This window comes from Anomaloglossus baeobatrachus, chromosome 9, assembly GCF_048569485.1.
Source record: "Anomaloglossus baeobatrachus isolate aAnoBae1 chromosome 9, aAnoBae1.hap1, whole genome shotgun sequence".
Taxonomy (NCBI): Eukaryota; Metazoa; Chordata; class Amphibia; order Anura; family Aromobatidae; genus Anomaloglossus; species Anomaloglossus baeobatrachus.
In genome coordinates, this window is record NC_134361.1 from 18947509 (window position 1) to 18966671 (window position 19163).

The window sequence follows — 19163 nt, forward strand, 5'->3', positions numbered from 1 at the left end:
AGAAATTGAATCCGTCCTGCAGGATCAGGGGGCATCAGTGTCAGTGCGAACTATCCGTCCACATCTGAAGAAATTAAACGCTATGGAGGAGACCCAGGAGGACCCCACTGCTGACATAGACATAGGAAAGCTAGACTGCTGTTTGTCAAAATGTACGTTAGAAACCAAAGTCCTTCCGGAAAAGTTGTGGACAGATGAGACCAAGATAAAGTTTTTTGGTAAAACACATAATTCTACTGTTTACAAAATATGGAATGAGTCCTACAAAAAAAACAGAACACAGCACTTACAGTCACACATGGTGGAGGTCAGAGATATTTTGGTTGTTTTACTGCCTCTGGCACTGGGGGCCCTGACTGCGTGCAAGACATCATTAAATCTGAAGATTAGCAAAGGATTGTGATTGGCAATGTAGTGCCCAGTGTCAGAAAGCTGGGGTTGCACCTAGGTCATGGGTCTTCCAGCAGGACAATGAGCCCAAACACTTCAAGAAGCCCCCAGAAATGTATGGAAACAAAGTGCTGGAGAGTTCTGAAGTAGCTGCAATGAGTCTGGATCTAAATCCCATTGACACCTGTGGAGAGATCCTAAAATTGTTGTTGGGAGAAGAGAACATGCCTTCAAATATGAGAGACCTGGAGTAGTTTATAAAGAAGAGTCCAAAATCCCAGGTGAGAGTGACTATAGTTGACCCCAATATCTTTACACCTAATTCTTTCATAAATGAAGCCTGGACATGGGACAATGCTTGATGGACCTCACATTGTACTATAGTGATTCAACAAGGTCACAACGATCAGGGAAAGAACCGTTCTGGAGTGCCCGGCCTTACATCTCAGCCTCCGATAATATCAAACTCCGGGTACTAGATTTTGAGGAGCATTTCAGGTTGTCCTCGGTGGGATCTGCTCATAAGAGGCAACACATGATTTAAGGCGATAAGAAAGAATAATTACACATGACGCTAATCGCTCAGCTCATTCCTTACTTTTGTCGGTTCCTCCAATCCTCGGGCCTGTTTTGCCTGATCTCCGAGGATTATAGGCTTCATTTGAGCCTGAAAAGAGATCTAATGACCTCGGAGAGCAGACACCAGAGACAGCCATGATATTATTAACCTTGATCAGGGTATAGCTATAACTGGCAAGGTGGCAGCTGGTGTCCGGGGGCCACAAGACTACCCCATCACGTATGAGGACACCAGATTTTGCTTTGGGTTCTTGGATTTTCACTGCTTGTCTGAAATATATATGAGCTTAGAAACTCCACCCGCGGCTCCTCACTCTGAATATTTCTTATACATTTCACTGTCGCAAGCCGAAAATCAGCAATAAATCTTTAATGTGACATTTCACCTCTTCACAAGACGCGTCATTCATAATAATGAGATGTGCAGACGTGGAAAGGTCACCTCCTCCAAAAACACCCGATAATGTCTGACATCGGCTGAGGAGATGAATAATGCACAATTTACTTATTCTTCTCCTCTTCAGGTTCCTCATCTGAGGTCGATAAAGTACAAAAACTGAAGCAAACGCTGGAACATTCAGCTTTTGTCCTGAAATGGGTCCATGTATGACCCACAAAGGCTCAGCTATCTCCAGGCTCCTCAGACAGGTCTCGCTATGTGCAGTGGCCGAAATCCGTCTTTTCGAGCCCCTTGGGAATCTTGGGGATCTAAGGAACCCGCTATATTGGGCTATGTCTTATCTCATAGGAGTGGATGTGGAATTGGATGCTGGAGATTGGAGCAGATCTAGGAATACTATGGACCGAGGGTAAAATACAGACCCTGGGGATCTGGAAGCCCAACGAAAAGCTGATTTTGCCAGGACAAGGTGCAGCCGGCAGTGGTTGCACATGGCGGCTATTCTGAAGCATCCTCTGTCCCTCACTGACAGTCGGGACTCACATAGCGCTTGATAATCTGAGCACAGTATGGCACTATTATTTGGCCTCACGATGTAGACTCTGTGGCACTTTTATTTGGACCCTCTACAATAGTTTATGGCACTGTTATGTTGCCACTCTATTGTGTTGTGATTTGGACACGCTATGGCTTCATAATTTGGGCACTATATCACTGTGATTTGGACACTGTTATTTTGCACTCTATATTATGTCATTTGAATGCTGTATTCAGTGACACTGTATGGCAGTGTTATGTGGATGGTATTAAGCACCGTATACAGTAATGCTGTTTGGTACTGTTAATTAGCATTTTATGATCCTGTGATATGGATGCTCTATGGCACTATAAGTTGGCCAGTATAGTACTGTGATTTGGATGCTATGCAGTTTTATTTGGGCACTCTACATTACTATGATTTGGATGCTGTATGGCACTGTTTTGCGGATGGTGTAAAGCACTGTATGAAGTAGTACTATTAATTAGCAATTTATGGTACTGTAATTTGGATGCTATATGGTTTTATTTGGGCACTGTATATTACTATGATTTGGACACTGTATGGCACTTTTATGTGGATAGTGTATGCAGTAATGCTGTATGTATGTATTGTATGCAGTAATGCTGTATGGCACTATTAATTCGCATTTTATGGCACTCTAATTTGGCCATTCTATTGTACTGTGACACCGTATGGCACGCTATTTTGCCACTCTATTGAATTGTGATTTGGACACGCTATGGCTTCATAATTTGGGCCCTGTATCACTGTGATTTGGACACTGTATGGTACTGTTATTTTGCACTCTATATTATGTCATTTAGATGCTGAACAGTAACATTATATGGCACTGTAATTTGGAAGGTGTATGATTTATGGCACTGTTATTTAGCATTTTATAGTACTATAATTTGTGCACACTAAGGTACTGTCACTTGGACAAAGCGTAGCCCTGTAATTTCGACACTATGGACTGTGACTCGGTTGCTGTATGGCATCATTATGGCACTGTTATGCATTATCTGGCAGTGTTATTAGGAATTACAGGGTAATATTATGTAGTTAGAATATGTTATCACTGCTGCAGTATTTATTCTGTATGGTGCTATTACTTGGGAACTGTATGGTGCTATTGTACCGCCCCCGTGTCAGCGGCCGAGCCGCTCAGAGCCGCAGTGGCTCGAGGGGTCTCCGGACCCGGGGTTTCGCGCGGACACTCTAATTTGATAAAGGGGGTATATACAGGGGAGTTAGAAGTTCGTGACGCCACCCACGGTGCGCAGCAATGTGGAATACCACCGCTGCGGTGGTATAGCAGCAGGATGTTTAAACCTTCTGTGGGTAGGGGGTTTGTGCCCCGGGCCCGTTGGTGTTGGTGACAGGGTGCCGTTGGGGAGAGGAAGGGGTTTTTCAGCATACTCACTCAGTCCAAGAATACTGACACCGACAGCTTGTAAACCAGAATTCTGAGCACCTCTGCAGCAGGGAGGGAGCACGCGTGGATCTGTGCCCTTGGTGTTGCTTGTTAGCCTGTGGCCATTTCCGTGGCACCTTCTCTCTGTTGGACCCTATAGTATGGAACTATTTGGGTCCCGCTCACCCATATGGCTAACGGATTGAGCTTGCTCTCAGAGTTCATGCATGGGATTTGATGGACTATGTTATGGGAAAAGTCCTATCCCCTCGTTGCGCTAGTACCCCAATTTTGGAGCAGGTGAGGGATGAATCTTGAAGACTTCACCCCCGTCGGGTAAATTACCAGTACGCTTGAAGCTACTTCCCGGTCTAGGGTCCACGTACCCCGTCGTGCCCTGGCCCCTGCCCGGAGATGGCTCAAGGCCGCCGGCTGCCCTCCTCGGCAGATCCGTTCCCTTTGACACGATCCCCTGCGACCGGGGTTCTAGCTCCTACCAGGCCCAGACCAACGTCTGCCACCTAGTAACTACAGGAGCCCGGCTCCAGACCTCCAACCACACTCCCGTGACCTCTCTACTTGACAGTCACCGCACAACTCCTTTCCATTCTGTCACTTTCCCCTATTCACACTATTACTTGGGCACTGTATATAACAGGTATGGAATCTGCACAATCAGTTAATTGGCATTTTATGCATTATTTTCCCTTTCCCGGCTACCAGAGATTACACGAGTGACCCCTGTGCACACTTTTTCCAGGAGTCTTAGGAGCCATGATCCAGTCTTGGTGGCCACGATTCCTCTGCCCCAGTGGAGATATCACCCTGTAATGCCCATAGACGTCCTCATCATAGACCACGTTGAAGTGTGCCTCAGAAAGTGAGCCCTCACACGTCACCATGTTGAGTGTGGGTCGTGCCGAGGAGTCCAGTTCTGTAGTCACGTGTGATCACGTCCAGTGATGACACTTTTTATACCTTGTCCCTGTCGTCTCACTCTTATTGAATCTTACCTTTACATGTGTTGCAGGTCCAGGCTCCATTCCCGTCTTGGGGGTTTCTCTTCAGGATAATGCCATTGTTATCTCTTTTGTCACGTCTGACTGGTTTCCAAGTCCAGAAATGCACTGGGAGGTGGATGGTGGCCCAGCGGCCTCTGATCTGGAGATCATCCGCAACCAGAGCAATGGTCTGTTCCAGATAGACAGTAGAATTTTGCTGAGACGCCCCAGTGATGGATGCGTGTACGGCGCAGTGCGGCATCCAGTGACCGGGAAGAGAGTCGGACTTTATATGGAGGTTGCCGGTATGTCCCATGTTACTGACCATGGCTGTCTTCTATTACGTCCAACATGTTGGTCTTTGTTACCCTTGTGCCTGTTACCTGTCTCACACCCACTGTATATCTTTCTACATCAGTAACATTTTCTTTGTCTCCCTAGAGGACATGTTTCCGCGCCTCTCGTCATGGGCCTACGCCTTCATCTTCACCTTTGTAATACTGACGGCTGGAGCCATTCTTGGTATCATTTACATTCGGAAACAGCACAGACAGAAAGGTGGGATTCAGAGGAGCTCTCCTGTGCAAAAAAATAATTTTCGAACTTAAGGGGAGATTGTCTGGTCAGGATCCTCTTTTATTAACAAAGTGAAAAGAAGGTACCAAGAGCGTCTTCCTCTCTGGAGGACCCAGTACGACCATGCATTACATGGACAGCTCTATAATTTTAATGAGCAGCATGTAATTCCTTTTTTGCCCTGTGGTGTCACTGTAGGGAAATGTTACAGTACATTGCAGGCTTTATGTAAATTATAGCTGATCGCTGATTGTGCCAGCGATATTCTAGATGGACCCTTCAACAAAAAAGGAATTGTCCAAAGTAGACAACCACTTTGTGTAAGGAGCAAGATCCTAAGGAACATGACTGCTAATCCAAACTTATAGCCACCATTGTATTAGTTTTTTGTGTAACCGTATGGAATTGTGTTATTTTTGGTGATGGAATTTAATTTAGTTTTTTTGCTTTTTTCTTGGTTTTAGTGGCCCTCCATGAGACGAACGGTGAGTATGACCCAATATGTACCCAATATGTAATCATAGCATTCAATCCAGTATAGTGCACCCGGTCTCATAGTTTTTTTTTCCGTTTTCACAGATGATCTCTCTGCTGAAGTAGGTAAGTCTCAAATTAGAAAATTTCCAAAACATTGGCATTAAAACTACAAAATTCTGCCCAAATATCTGCTCTGTAATGTGCTGAAATTCAGAAAGAAAAGAGCCACCTAGAAACGAGGCAAAAATTGGAGCTTCAGTTTGGTCCTCTAAGGGCAGCCGGACTAGGGCAGAATTCACTTTTGAGTTGGCATTTCTGGGTGCCAAGGGCCTACAACATCATGATTTGCGTTGCGTCACAATATCATTCATGACGTCTTATTCCGAGACACCATAATGTTGTGAGAGCTTATCAAGCAGCCCAGGTGCCAAGGATGATGGACTCAGAACTGCTGACTCAGAAGTGAACATTGTCCTGGGCCAGTTACCACGAAGAACCAAACTGGATGTGACATCATGACGATGGGTATTTCGATACATTTTGATATCTTTCCGGTTGGTTGTGCCGAACCTCCCACCTCAATCCCAAAAATTGTGTTCTGTTGTTATAAACATTCAATAAGAATCATTTTATGACTTACGAGGTTTTGCGCTTTTTTTATTTTAGCTTGGAGGAAAGCTGTGATGACTCCAGGTAAGTGGCCATATTGGCCTCCTGTCTTATACCGGTTTTCTATCACCATTTTACTGAACTTTACCCTTTTATTTCAGACTACATTACATTACGTCCAGAGACAGCCCACCCTGAGCTATCCGTTGCCCCCAATCTCGTAACGCTGATGAATGTACCACCAGAAGACCCACCTTCTCCAAGCAGTGCCCGTTTTGAAACTGAGCGTTGTTGCCTTGGTCTTCCTGTCTTTTCCACTGGCTGCCATTACTGGGAGGTTGAGTTAGGGAATTGTCTCGAGTGGGCAGTTGGAGTGGCCTCCAATAAGGTCCGAAGATTAGGACATGCATACATGTTTCGTCCTGAGGAACATATTTGGTGTATTGCCCGTTTCGTGGATGACTTTAAAGCCCTAGACACTCAAGAAGCTACTTTACCAGTGAGGGGACAGATTGAGCGTGTTGGGGTCTACCTAAATCTATCAGGGCCCCGACAAATTACTTTTTATGATCCAGTAAGTTGGGATTCCCTGTATACGTTCAATGATGTTGGACATATTGAAAAAAACATCTTACCTTTTTTCTGGTTGGGCAGAAATGGAGACACGGTGAGGCTGATTGGTAAAGAACAAAAACAGAATAATGGAGAAGCCACATCTGACGCTCAACTGGAAGGGTCCTAGTAATGAAAACCATGAGCATAAGAGTTCTTCCTTCTGGAGGAAAGCTAATTTGCAAACTCATTTTAATGGAGCATTGACTATGAGTCTCCATACACCAGCTGAGTCTCCTAGAGGAGAACCAGAATCACCTAGAAGCATCCGGTCCTCCAACCAGCTCCCGACTCTGCACTGATGAGGACAACAAGAAGAACTCAAGCAGCTTAACACAGTAGCTTCCTCCAATAGGAGGCACTAGAGAGACTCTTTGTTTCCTAGTGGGTGGATAACTAATTTGCATACATTTTCCCATGGAGCATAGCCTGTAAGTCTCTACCCACCAGGGTCTCCTCAATGAACCCATTCCCTGAAGACCAATGTACATTGTCCATGTGGTACCATAAAAATGATGAAACAAGGTGATGAAAGGAACTTATGCCAAACTTCTGGTGCCTTTAGCTTGATAAATAGGCTCCTATGTCCTTATTTGTGACATTTCAGGGCGTTAAGGCTGTTACACGTAGAAAACCATTAATCCAGTAATTCAGCACGTGGCAAAGTCGTGGCTAATAGTGAAGAATCTCACACACTCACAATGAAAAACATCCACACGTTATACAGTCAAGACTTTTTAACGTGAATGTGTCCCTCTATATTTTTGTACTAATTAAAACCACAGTATATACTGTTTGTATTATTTTCTTCTAATCTGTGTTTCTATTATATGACTTTATACTTCTGTACTTGTCACGGGGGTGTAAAGATGGAACAGGGGCTCCTAGGCTGACCCTAAGACTAGGGCCCCTGTGCTCTTATCTCGAAGGTAGACTTTATGGTAGCCAGGTTCGAGCCTCTAATATGGCCCTTTCTCCTGTCCAAGCCCTGATACTACTTTCCCCTAGCCAGGGAGCGGGCCGGAAACCGAGTAACCAAAACCCCACAAGAAATCACAGACAAGGGTAAACGAAAACTTGTGCACTCTGCACTCAAACACAAAGGAGGGCCAGTATGTGAACTGGGGAATAACGCAAAAGGGGTAAGAAATAAACACACAACTGGAGGACGGTGAATCGCAATGTGTAGATCACCATAGGATTGGATAACCACAGGAACCAAGATAGCAGAAACTATATCCGGTACTCAGTCACAGTATCCAGAAGCTTTTTAAGAGTGAGGGCATCTGGTGGTGATCAGCAGCCTGAGCTCTCAGCAAATGATCACAAGCCAGCAGAAATTAACTCCTGGTGTAACGCCGCCGCCATGGCACACAACAAGTGCAAGGCTGCATATCGCATGAGAGTCCACTAGCTTATGTGGCCTGGCCACGTGGGCTAACTTCACCTGTTTGACAGGGATTACAGAAGTGGGGGCTTCTAAATATACAAGCTTCTATATCAAAAGCTATCACAAGGCTGCAATCTCCACATACAGGTCAATGGAGTCAATCTACAAAGTGTATCCATGCAATCATATCCTCTCCTTATTCCTTATGGACACGTGGATACAGTATCTTGTTATTACCGGGATTAAGACTTTTCAGAAAATGTCATGTGTGTACATGATGGCCATTTATGGCCATTTTAAAACCTGTGTCCTACATTTTCTGTAGTTTTCCTCTCTGCAAGATCTATTTCCATTTTTCAGTTGTCTCTGAGCTGGTCGGTGGAGACGAGCTGCTATGATGTCTCATATACACAGCACACACAGACACGAGGGATTCCTGCTCTCATTTCTCTATGTAGCAAATGTTTAAAAACAGCAGCAGCATGGAGGACATTGTACAGCAGCAGCAGCATGGAGGACATTGTACAGCAGCAGCAGCATGGAGGACATTGTACAGCAGCAGCATGGAGGACATTGTACAGCAGCAGCATGGAGGACATTGTACAGCAGCAGCATGGAGGACATTGTACAGCAGCAGCATGGAGGACATTGTACAGTGGTACTGAGCAGTGTAGCTGTGAATCCAGCACTGGGTGAGATAAAACACTTCCTAGAAAATGTCTTTCTGCCTCACTCACTGATTTTGCTATTCCCTCCGCTTCCTTTTCACTTCTCCAGTGAGTTAAATAGGCAGCTGTAATCTGATCCCTCAGTGAGCTGGCGGTCCAGATATGGATTTTAGCAGTTTTTCAGATTGAATGATAAGAAGTGGCTCATAAGTGGAGAAACAAACATTTATCTCATAAGCTGTATTACACAGTTTCTTATATTTGCATGTACAATTGACTTATACAAGGTTCGTGGAAATGGCTTCGACCATTTAGTGACTTCTATAGTCGAGACCATCTATAAGAAGGGCAAAAAATCTAAAGAGCGTCGCTCATTCCAATGCTGCGTCTTACATCTTTGGCAGCTGATCACTAGAATTCCAGACAAACCTGTCAGACATGGAAGAGTCAGTCCAGAGACAAAGGTCTCATTTGTAAGTTTCAATTAGAAGAATAAGGGCAGTTTGCATATATTTACATACCTGTGTGCTCAGATCCTCCACCCTAAACAAAGTGCTCATATCCTGCTAACAACAGAACTGGTGTGATTTCTGCAAAACATTGTCAACATTTTCACAGTTTCATGTCTTCTGGGTGTTTCATTCCAGACGAGAATGACCATTTGGACATTAGGCGAGAGCCCGAGGTGGCACCAATAGTAAATGGGGGCTCATTGTCTTTTATGTATTTACACCTAGTGATATACCAACAATATACAATCATGATATATCCGCGAGACCATACATATTAGAGACCACCCACTGAATTCCACAATACCTAGAACACTTTCAATGACCCCTTGAGAAATGATTTCATATTTTTTTTTAAATTAGTTCCCATTACCAATATTAATTAATGAATGGTCAAAAACAGTGGTTGGCACAGCCTATGGAGAAACCAATGTTCCAATGTGAACAGTGAACATTGTGCTCATAACTGGTGGTACCGCCATGGGTCCTATAGCTAGGCCATTAATAGTTACATCCTAGAGAACCATTTTCCAATGTTTGCTAGGATGGCGACGGGGTATTTAGATTGAGGGCTAGGGCAGTGAAGTAAGCCTTTGTCCCAGTAAAGGAGATCCTAGCTGTAGTTTTGTGAATTGGTGACTCTCTTTTAGGACTTTTGCAGTGTGGATTATAGGTAAGTTTTTGTCATTTGATGAATTGATCAGTAAAAAAGGTGGAGCTACAACCACATGAGCAACAAATAATCCTCCGAGACCTGCCTGGCATCTGATGGGTTGGTTTCGTGGTAGACATTGTAGAGCTATGAGCCTCGCATCACACAAGCAAGGACACGTAGATAGCAAAAGCGATGACATCACTGATGCCAGGTGTATATAGGTTATGTGAGTCACGTCTGATGTGTATGGTGAAGAGTCGTTCTGTGCCAGATGAAAGTTATACTGTGCCTAATGAGAGTAATGCTACGTCCTGGATGAGAGTTATACTCTGCATGATGAGAGTTATACTGTGCCTGATGAGAGTTATACTCTGCAGGATGAGAATTATACTCTGCAGGATGAGAGTTATACTCTGCAGGATGAGAGTTATACTCCGTAGGATGACTGTGCATTCTTTGGTCGATGCTCCCAGCTGAGAAAGGTGGAACATAAAACAGTCACATATCAGCCCCGTTCACACAGTAGCGCTGCCACCACCGCATCCATGACACTGCCGGTATGGAGCCGTAGCTCAGGACTCCTGTCCGCCGTTTTATCACAGATCACATTTCACTTTCTCATATGGAGGCTGCTTTCTCTTTGTCGATCATTGACTGTTCTGTGCTAAATCAGGAAAGTTTATACCTGCAATAAAGACGCAGGACGTCACCTCTGTTTACTGCCTATGTCTGTACAAACATTCTAAAAAACCCTCCACATTTCTGACCTAAAACGTCTCAGGGCTGAGGGTTTATTACAAAAGTGTCCAGTCATCCTGGGTAAGCTAAACACAACAGCAACACACATTTCCACAAGAGCTGCTGTATACCGGGAACACCCCATAAGACCCTCTGTATAATGGGAACACCCCATAAGACCCTCTGTATAATGGGAACACCCCATAAGACCCTCTGTATAATGGGAACACCCCACAAGACCCTCCATATACCGGGGACATTCTACAAGACCCGCCATATACAAAACACCCCAGAAGACCCTCTGTAAAACGGGAACACCCCACAAGACCTGCTGTATACAGGGAACACCCCACAAGACTCTCTGTATACCGGGGACATCCCACAAGACTCTCCGTATACAGGAACACCGCACAGGACTCTTCATATACCGGAAAAACCCCACAAGACCTGCCGCATACAGGAACACAACAGAAGACCCTCTGTATACGAGGGACACCTCATAAGACCTTCCATATACTGGAAACACCCTACAAGACCCTCTGCTTACAGGAACATCCCACAAGGAAGGAGATTCAAGAGATTCAGATTAGACATTAGGAAAAACTTTCTGACAGTGAGGGTAGTCAGGGAGGGGAACAGGCGACCACAGGAGGTGGTGAGGGCAGTCAGGGAGGGGAACAGGCGACCACAGGAGGTGGTGAGGGCAGTCAGGGAGGGGAACAGGCGACCACAGGAGGTGGTGAGGGCAGTCAGGGAGGGGAACAGGCGACCACAGAAGGTGGTGAGCCCTCCATCAATGGAAATCTTCAAGCTGAAACTGGATAAACAAATAGCTGGGATGATTCAGGAAAGCCTGCACTCACAGGGGGTTGGACCCGATGGCCCTTGAGGCCCCTTCCAAGTCTACCATTCTATGATTCTATGAGAAGACCCTCTGTATACCAGGAACACCCCACAATACTTGCTGTATACCAGGAACACCCCACAATACTTGCTGTATACCAGGAACACCTCACAAGACCCTCCGTATACTGGGAACACCCCACAAGACCCGCTGTATACCAGGAACACCCCACAAGATCTACTGCATGATGGAACATGGAACAAGACCTGTGACTTAGGAGCTGCTGTGACCCAGCCATGTAGACATCACATCGGGCCGTCACTATCCCTCATTATTGCTGTTTCCATCTAATGAATTTGGAGAACTGGAGGGTGTCATATACCCACCTGATAGATGCTGTTGCCACTTATTCTCATTAATGTTATGGCTGACCCTGGAAATCATTATAACGTTACGTCTTTTGCAGTTGAGAGAAAACACCCGAATACTGGCAGACAGACAGAAGAGGCCCTATGTAGGAGCAGTATCTGGGCCCTCAGAGGTCTAATATCTCCTCATAATGCACAGTTCCACCTGCTTTGGAGATGGACATTGGCCCCGTCACCTCTTGTGCCCTGTGCTGCCGCACTCATGGCTATGTCCACCCCTGGACGCGTGCCTTTATGACATCCTAGCACTTGTAGTCCCACCACAGATGACCCTTGGTCTCCCCTAGTCCGGTATTCTGGTCACCTGTGCAGAATACAATATGTTTCGTAACCTTTATGACTTGCATTGTTTTTCTGTCCCTCCTTGATTTGGGAGGCCCAGTTTCACAGGCCCTGTCACCCCTCCAGGGGAGGTCCTGTCTGGGCCACTTACCATGTGCCTGTGTCACTGGGACAATTGCTATAGGTGACAAGTCCCTTATCAATGCACCTGCCAGGAGAGAGGGAGTGACGAGGAGAAGGGACGGAGCCGGCACTAGGTGAGACTTCCAGATAGACAGGTTGGGCGAGATTCCCTCAGCTGCACTGGGCCAGATTAGACAACCTGAAAAACTGTCCGTAAGGTAACAGGCGATCACAACGAAGAGACGCTCTGCGGAATGAGGACACCTGTGAGGAGACGGCGAAATGTAATGTAACCTCGAACCCCGGAGACGCCAGGAGGTAAGACGTTATAACAGAGTTCAGAGAAAGAGGGAAGGAGAGCGGAGCTGGCAGATAAGAGAGCGGCCGGTACCGGCGTCGCCGTGCAAATACTCACATCCTGCCAGGCACTCGCTGGTAAAGAACGCACAGCTGGCGTATACCTGGCTGTCCACTACCTCGTCATATTATGGAGTCATCACCTGTGCAATACTAAGGGAATCCTGAAAACACAATGTGCTGAGGGATGCAAGGACCAGAGATGAGGAGCACTCATATCGCACATAGGTTGGGGTGAGACGAGCGTATGGCATCCAATACTAATGTCACTTGGTGCAAGCTCTGCTGCAAGCGTGAGCCGAGTCTCAACTGCTGGGAGCGTGACCCAAGTGTCATCTGCTGCGAGCGTGAGCCGAGTGTCATCTGCTGCGAGCGTGAGCCGAGTGTCATCTGCTGCGAGCGTGAGCCGAGTGTCATCTGCTGCGAGCGTGAGCCGAGTGTCATCTGCTGCGAGCGTGAGCCGAGTGTCATCTGCTGCGAGCGTGAGCCGAGTGTCATCTGCTGTGAGCGTGAGCTGAGTGTCATCTGCTGTGAGCGTGAGCTGAGTGTTGTCTGCTGTGAGCGTGAGCTGAGTGTCATCTGCTGTGAGCGTGAGCCGAGTGTCATCTGCTGCGAGCGCGAGCTGAGTGTCATCTGCTGTGAGCGTGAGCTGAGTGTCGTCTGCTGTGAGCGTGAGCCGAGTGTCATCTGCTGCGAGCGTGAGCCGAGTGTCATCTGCTGCGAGCGTGAGCTGAGTGTCATCTGCTGTGAGCGTGAGCTGAGTGTCGTCTGCTGTGAGCGTGAGCTGAGTGTCGTCTGCTATGAGCGTGAGCTGAGTGTCATGTGCTGTGAGTGTGAGACAAGTGTCCTCTGCTCCGAGTGTGAGCAGTGTCATCTGCTGCAAGCGTGAGCCGAGTGTCATCTGCTGCGAGCATGCGCTGAGTGTCGTGTGTTGCGAGCGTGCGCCGAGTGTCATCTGCTGTGAGCGTGAGCCAAGTGTCATCTGCTGCGAGCGTGAGCCGAGTGTTATGTGCTGCGAGCGGGACCCAAGTGTTGTCTACTACGAGCGGGACCCAAGTGTTGTCTACTGCGAGCCTGAGCTGAGTGTTATGTGCTGCGAGCGTGATCCGAGTGTCGTCTGCTGCGAGCATGATCCGAGTGTCGTCTGCTGCGAGCGTGATCCGAGTGTCGTCTGCTGCGAGTGTGAGCCGAGTGTCGTCTGCTGCGAGCGTGAGCCGAGTGTCGTCTGCTGCGAGCGTGAGCCGAGTGTCGTCTGCTGCGAGCGTGAGCCGAGTGTCGTCTGCTGCGAGCGTGAGCCGAGCGTCATCTGCTGCGAGCGTGAGCTGAGTGTCATCTGCTGCGAGCGTGAGCCGAGTGTCGTCTGCTGCGAGCGTGAGCCGAGTGTCGTCTGCTGCGAGCGTGAGCCGAGTGTCGTCTGCTGCGAGCGTGAGCCGAGTCTCATTCACTTTGATCCGATTCTATTGCATGGAAGAATCAGATCACAGGTGCGGAGAAGATGTAGAGATTAATTTCTCCATCTTGTCCATCACTTCTCTGTATATCGGACTGCGCTCGTCCAATTCATGTGCTCATGTGACCCCAACCAAATAAGCAGCATGAACCTCCCTGCGTCTCTGAGTGTTTGTTACAATGTATCAGCCTACAGCTCTGTTTAGCTCACAGAGGATTGTCTAGTCAGGGTGCAATTGTAGCAAACTCTCAGCTGTGAGAATTAATACGCCTCTATGGGTTTCCAGCTTCCATTGTAAACGAGAATGTTCCCATTTACTGACAGCAAACAGAGATCTGGAAAATTTAGAGAAGTGTAAACATCCGGGGGAGAGTCTGAAGTCAGTTTTGTTTGTTGCTGCTGTGATTTGTGCAGGTGTCGCAGGATTTGGCACAGCTTTGGTCGAAGACTCGAGTCTAGGGCTGATTTCCAGTTTTTATGTCACCGCTCTATAGAGATGACTGTGCAACTTTTTGTGCGACTTTTTAAAAAGAAATCCATCATCCCATGTCATGTTCTTTTTTATGTCGTGTAAAATAGCAAAAAGTTGTCAATTTTTGCAAAAACTGGCGTGTAACAAAGCTGGCGTCTTGTTATCTTAATTAAAAACAGGAAATTTTATATATATATATATATATATATATATATATGTAAAAAAATTCCTGTTTTTAATTAATACAACAAACTATTTTTAGGATTTTAACTTTTCATTTTTTATTTCTTTGTTCTTTTCTTATATATTTCTTTTTTTTATTATTATAACAAATTATTTTTATGCTTTTTATTTTTCTATTTTTTATATTATTTCCTGTTTATGATTATTGTAACAAATTATTTTTGTGATTTTTACTTTTCTTTTTCTTTATTTTTTTGTTTCTGTTTGTTCTTTTTTTTGTTTTGTTTTATATTTCCTGTTTTTGATTTTTATAACAAATTATTTTTATGATTTTTACTTTTTCTTGTTCTTTTTTTGTGGGTCTGTATTACTTGCGCCCTCCTTCTCACCAGAGTTATCATTAGATAATCAAATCTGAGGCTAAAATAAAAATGCAAATCTAAAATAGAGTTCAACAAATACATCACAATGTCTATATACACGGATATTAGTGGTGAGTTTGTCCACGGCACAGCTCAAAAGATCAGAATGTGGCTTTTACAAAGGACTGCAGGTAAATTTACGATAGCCGATATAAGAAGCATTGGCGTCAGGAGAAAACGAGGCGACAAAGACAAATAGGGCGAGTGGCTCCTGAAGCTCCTGTTCTGACCCTAACTTGGTCCCTGCCGGTCTTTACTTCTTGGCCCAATCTCAAGACATCAGAAATCTCCTTTATTCGAGTCGCAGTTGTGACCCGTCTCAACCAGTGACCAGATTTTTTGGACATTTCTATAGTATTGAAATGATAGTAGAGAACAACAGGGGCCGGGTAAGCGCCAGAACAGGAGCTGCAGGAATCGAGAAGGGTGAGTAATTGAGTATTACTTGTTTTCTTTTTTTTTCTAAGCAGCTTGAGCTCCTTAAATTGATGATCCTCCAACTCCAAGACAATCTCTTTAAAATTAATTTTTGTAGGTTTTACTGTCTTATCGGTAACTACTACACTTGATGTCTCAACAGATCGCTATCATGGAGGACGAACCCCCAGCTTCTACCATTGATGGAGATGGAATAACAGAGTGTGTGATCTGTTTCACGTCGTATGACACGCTCTTCCATCTACCCAAGGTCCTCTCCTGTGGTCATGTCTTCTGCCTGGAGTGCCTGTCTCGAATCACAGTCGGCTCAATAGAGCCAGAATCTCTTCCTTGCCCAGTATGTCGGGTGCCAACCGCAGTTCCACCAAAGAAAGGTCCTCCTGCGCTGTCTACTGACAAAGACTTGTTAAAAAGCCTGAACGGGTCACCAACTTGCCCAGCACCATCTTTAAGATTCAGCCGAAAAAAGGGTCGATTGTATGTGCCACAAAACAACAGCCTCAACGTCAGCTCTGTCAGCCTCAGCGTAGACCTTGGTCGCCCACCTCCAGAACCACATTCTCCTCGAAGACTATGCCAGCTCATGCGGTCAGGAGGATGTGTCTTCTATGGCTCAATTGTTTTAATCGTGATCCTGACAGTGGCCCTGATCCTGGCAGGAGTCTATATTTTCTACCTACTTCCTTGGCGTTACAATAATGTTCCGGGGTCTGGTAGCTACAACGAAACCTACAATCCAAATAAAACAACAACCACTACCATAGCGGACTTCCATTAATCGGCTCTACTGTCTTTGCTAGTGAATACATTTCGTGTTGGGCAGAAATATGATTTCCCACCACAGACATGGAGAACACAATGTGTCATCTTCACCATCTCATAATATGGGATTATGTACAACTTTTTTCAGGAATTTCCCAAGAAGAATGTTTTGGTGGAGTCTTCTTCACACCTCAGGTCTGGTGATATGTTCCTGGAGATAGTCTATTTGTTCTCATACTATCGAGTATAATTTCAGGATCTTATAATTAGTAAGTGTTGATGCAAGTCTTTCCGATATGTCCTGTAAATTAAGGCCTCATCTGAAGGAGACGTCACAAGGCACAGTGCCATGAATGAGGCATGACGATCCGAGGACTGAGACTGAACCTTATTATTAACCTCCAGCTTTGTAATGGATAATTACTGAGCTAAATTATTTTCACCATGGATTTGTTTAGCATCTAAATCTGAACACTAATCATAGTCCTTGGATCCTTCATGTGGAGCATGAAGAACTGTGTCCTTCATAGCGTTGGCTTCGGTGGCAGCCACGTGTAGTGAAGAGATGAATGTATGACTTGTTGTTCTGATCATCATGGTCTAGAATTATCTGACAATTGGTATGGTTCCATGTGAGTTAGGGAAACCCCAAGGGAAAAGGAGAGGAGACCACATCCAGGTTCATACAATGGGACACAAAGGCATCTCTTTGACTTGACCCTTAGGTTCCTCTCTTCCTTGTTTGGAGAGGGTGAGTGCTGTGCAGATCTCCATTGGGACTGGTGACAGAATGAACTTGGCGAGATCCTCATGTCTCCATTGCATCTATAGCAATCCCAAAAAAGTCTACAAGATATAGACTTCCGAATGTAAACGTGCCCACAGACGTGTGAACCTGCTGATATCAGAGGGACTGACTACTTACGCATATGGAGACCTGCCAACTGCCCCCTTGCACCAACACCAGACAGAAAAAAAAGGTTTGGACATGTAGAAATCTGATATGCCCGCTCCATAGTTCCCACAGGACATATACTGCTGACTTACTACTCTCTCCAGGTTGAGAATACATACATGCATGGCCGAGTGGATGGGGTAATCAGGAGAAATAGCAGGCAGCTGAACGAGGCCATGATCACCAGCTATCATAAATCTATGGACATGTTAAGGGCACTGGAATTGGGCCTGTTTTTAGGGTTGTCTAAATGAGGGCAGGTGGGTTTGTGAGATATAGAGTTTGGGTGATCACCTCATCTCTATGGGCCAAACCCAGAATTTATACAACATATTGATTATAAGTGGACTACAAACGTTAACAAGACCCTAGCCATGAATGACTGTGATCCTGTGAAATATTGAGGTCCAGGGCACCCAATACCTACCTGTTATAGTCACATTTCTGGGTGTTAGGGCTTACGACAAGTCCTAAAGACATAAACATGTGACACGATAGTGATTTCAAATGCAACTCACTACCTCATGGGGTGAGGCTCCGTCTCGTCACCTCTTCTGGACCCTCACCCTATTACTGCTAAACTGGAGTGGTGCCCCTCTGACTGGAAGCGGGCCCAAAAGAGTGAGAGGGCAAACTAACAATGTGAATGACTGTCAAAGTACCTACACGACTGAGCTCAGGGCTGTGGGGCATTTGGGGATGTGAAGGGAGTGAGGAGCCTTGTAGACGACCCCAGAGTTCAGGTTGAGCCCGTGAATTGGTTGCGTGTCTATGACACATGGGGTGTAAATCATCACTGGTTCAGGGGAAGATTCAGTCCAACCACTGACAAAGTAGATGATGAGATGGCAGCTTTCTACCAAACACAGCGCCACTTCTATTTACAGACTGAGTCTGGTATTGCAGCTGAGTATTGCCTCGGTCGTGCAGTACCAAACGCAAACATAGACAGGCGTGGCGCTGTGTGCGCAAATAAAGCAGTCATCCTTTCACTGTCATGGCCTCCCTATAACATCTTCCATTTTACAAAGGTCGGGTCTGTGCCCAGATTTATCCAAACTGTCTTTGTTGCTCATGGCAACCAATCAGAGCACAGCTTTCATTTTTCCAAAGCAGTTTAAAAAATGAAAGCTGCACTCTGATTGGTTGCCATGGGAAACAAAGGTAGTTTCTCTTTTACACGGTTTTAACAGATGAGGCCCTCAGTCTTGTGCCATACTCGCGGTTATTAGGGTCAGTATGTAGCGTCGCACTGATCAGACCCCACATATATGACTGTATTATCATTACTATGTGCCAAACTCGCCGATACTGTGAATCTCATCCCTGTAATGGGGCGAGGGATGAATATGGATGTATATATATGTGTGGAGGTTTAGGCTATGTTCACACATTGCGTTTTTGCTGCGTTTTTTTCTGCAGCCAAAACCTGCGGTTGTATTTTTTTCAACGTTTTTGCACTTTCTCATTGCTTTCAATGGTGAAAAAAATGCTGCAAAAACGCAACGTGTGAACATAGCCCTAGAAAGAGAAGATTCTAGAACATATTTTAGAAGCCAATATCCTACTAACTCGTCACTAACACTCATTTTCTTTGTACTGTGTCTTTAAAACCTATCATGTGGAAGGGTCATACAAAAAAATGATTGGATAAGCTAAGTGGACTGGTTCTCTGTGGCAACCAATCAGAAGCTGGATTTAATATTCTACCTGCCAGCTGGGATCTGATTGGTTCTTACAGGTCAGACATTGTAGGCGCTCATTTTTATTAAAGAGACCCCGGCTTTCGCGGCTCCGGTCTCACATCTGTCCTTATATTCTTTATTGATATTAGAAAATAAAGCTGAAAATTGAGCAATGTGTCTGTGCGTCATTTGTAGTTCTTCGG

General features: G+C 45.5%; 2 protein-coding genes across 3 annotated transcripts in view; both read left to right on the plus strand.

Moving 5' to 3' along the window:
- The window catches only part of LOC142250871 (butyrophilin subfamily 2 member A2-like), a 62678-nt gene extending 55287 nt beyond the window's left edge, over nt 1-7391 (plus strand). The window contains exons 3-8 of the mRNA XM_075323154.1: nt 4355-4630; nt 4767-4883; nt 5366-5386; nt 5481-5501; nt 6045-6071; nt 6149-7391. Of these exons, the coding sequence (XP_075179269.1) occupies nt 4355-4630; nt 4767-4883; nt 5366-5386; nt 5481-5501; nt 6045-6071; nt 6149-6729 (1043 nt within the window). The 3' untranslated portion in view covers nt 6730-7391. The remainder of the gene's footprint in view (nt 1-4354; nt 4631-4766; nt 4884-5365; nt 5387-5480; nt 5502-6044; nt 6072-6148) is intronic.
- Nucleotides 7392-7513: 122 nt separating this feature from the next.
- On the plus strand, nt 7514-19137 carry RNF225 (ring finger protein 225). Of its 2 annotated transcripts, none has more exons than XM_075323156.1 (2): nt 7514-8681; nt 15701-19137. In XM_075323156.1, exon 2 carries the CDS (start codon nt 15710-15712, stop codon nt 16334-16336), a length of 627 nt encoding a protein of 208 aa, XP_075179271.1. In that variant the 5' UTR covers nt 7514-8681; nt 15701-15709; the 3' UTR covers nt 16337-19137. The 2 variants fall into 2 exon arrangements, with proteins under 2 accessions (XP_075179271.1, XP_075179270.1); XM_075323155.1 differs by lacking the exon at nt 7514-8681 and adding an exon at nt 12202-12554.
- Nucleotides 19138-19163: the final 26 nt, after the last annotated feature.

Excerpts from the sequence above, each read along its gene's own strand:
- RNF225 (XM_075323156.1), top strand. The coding sequence starts at position 15,710 with ATGGAGGACGAACCCCCAGCTTCTACCATTGATGGAGATGGAATAACA.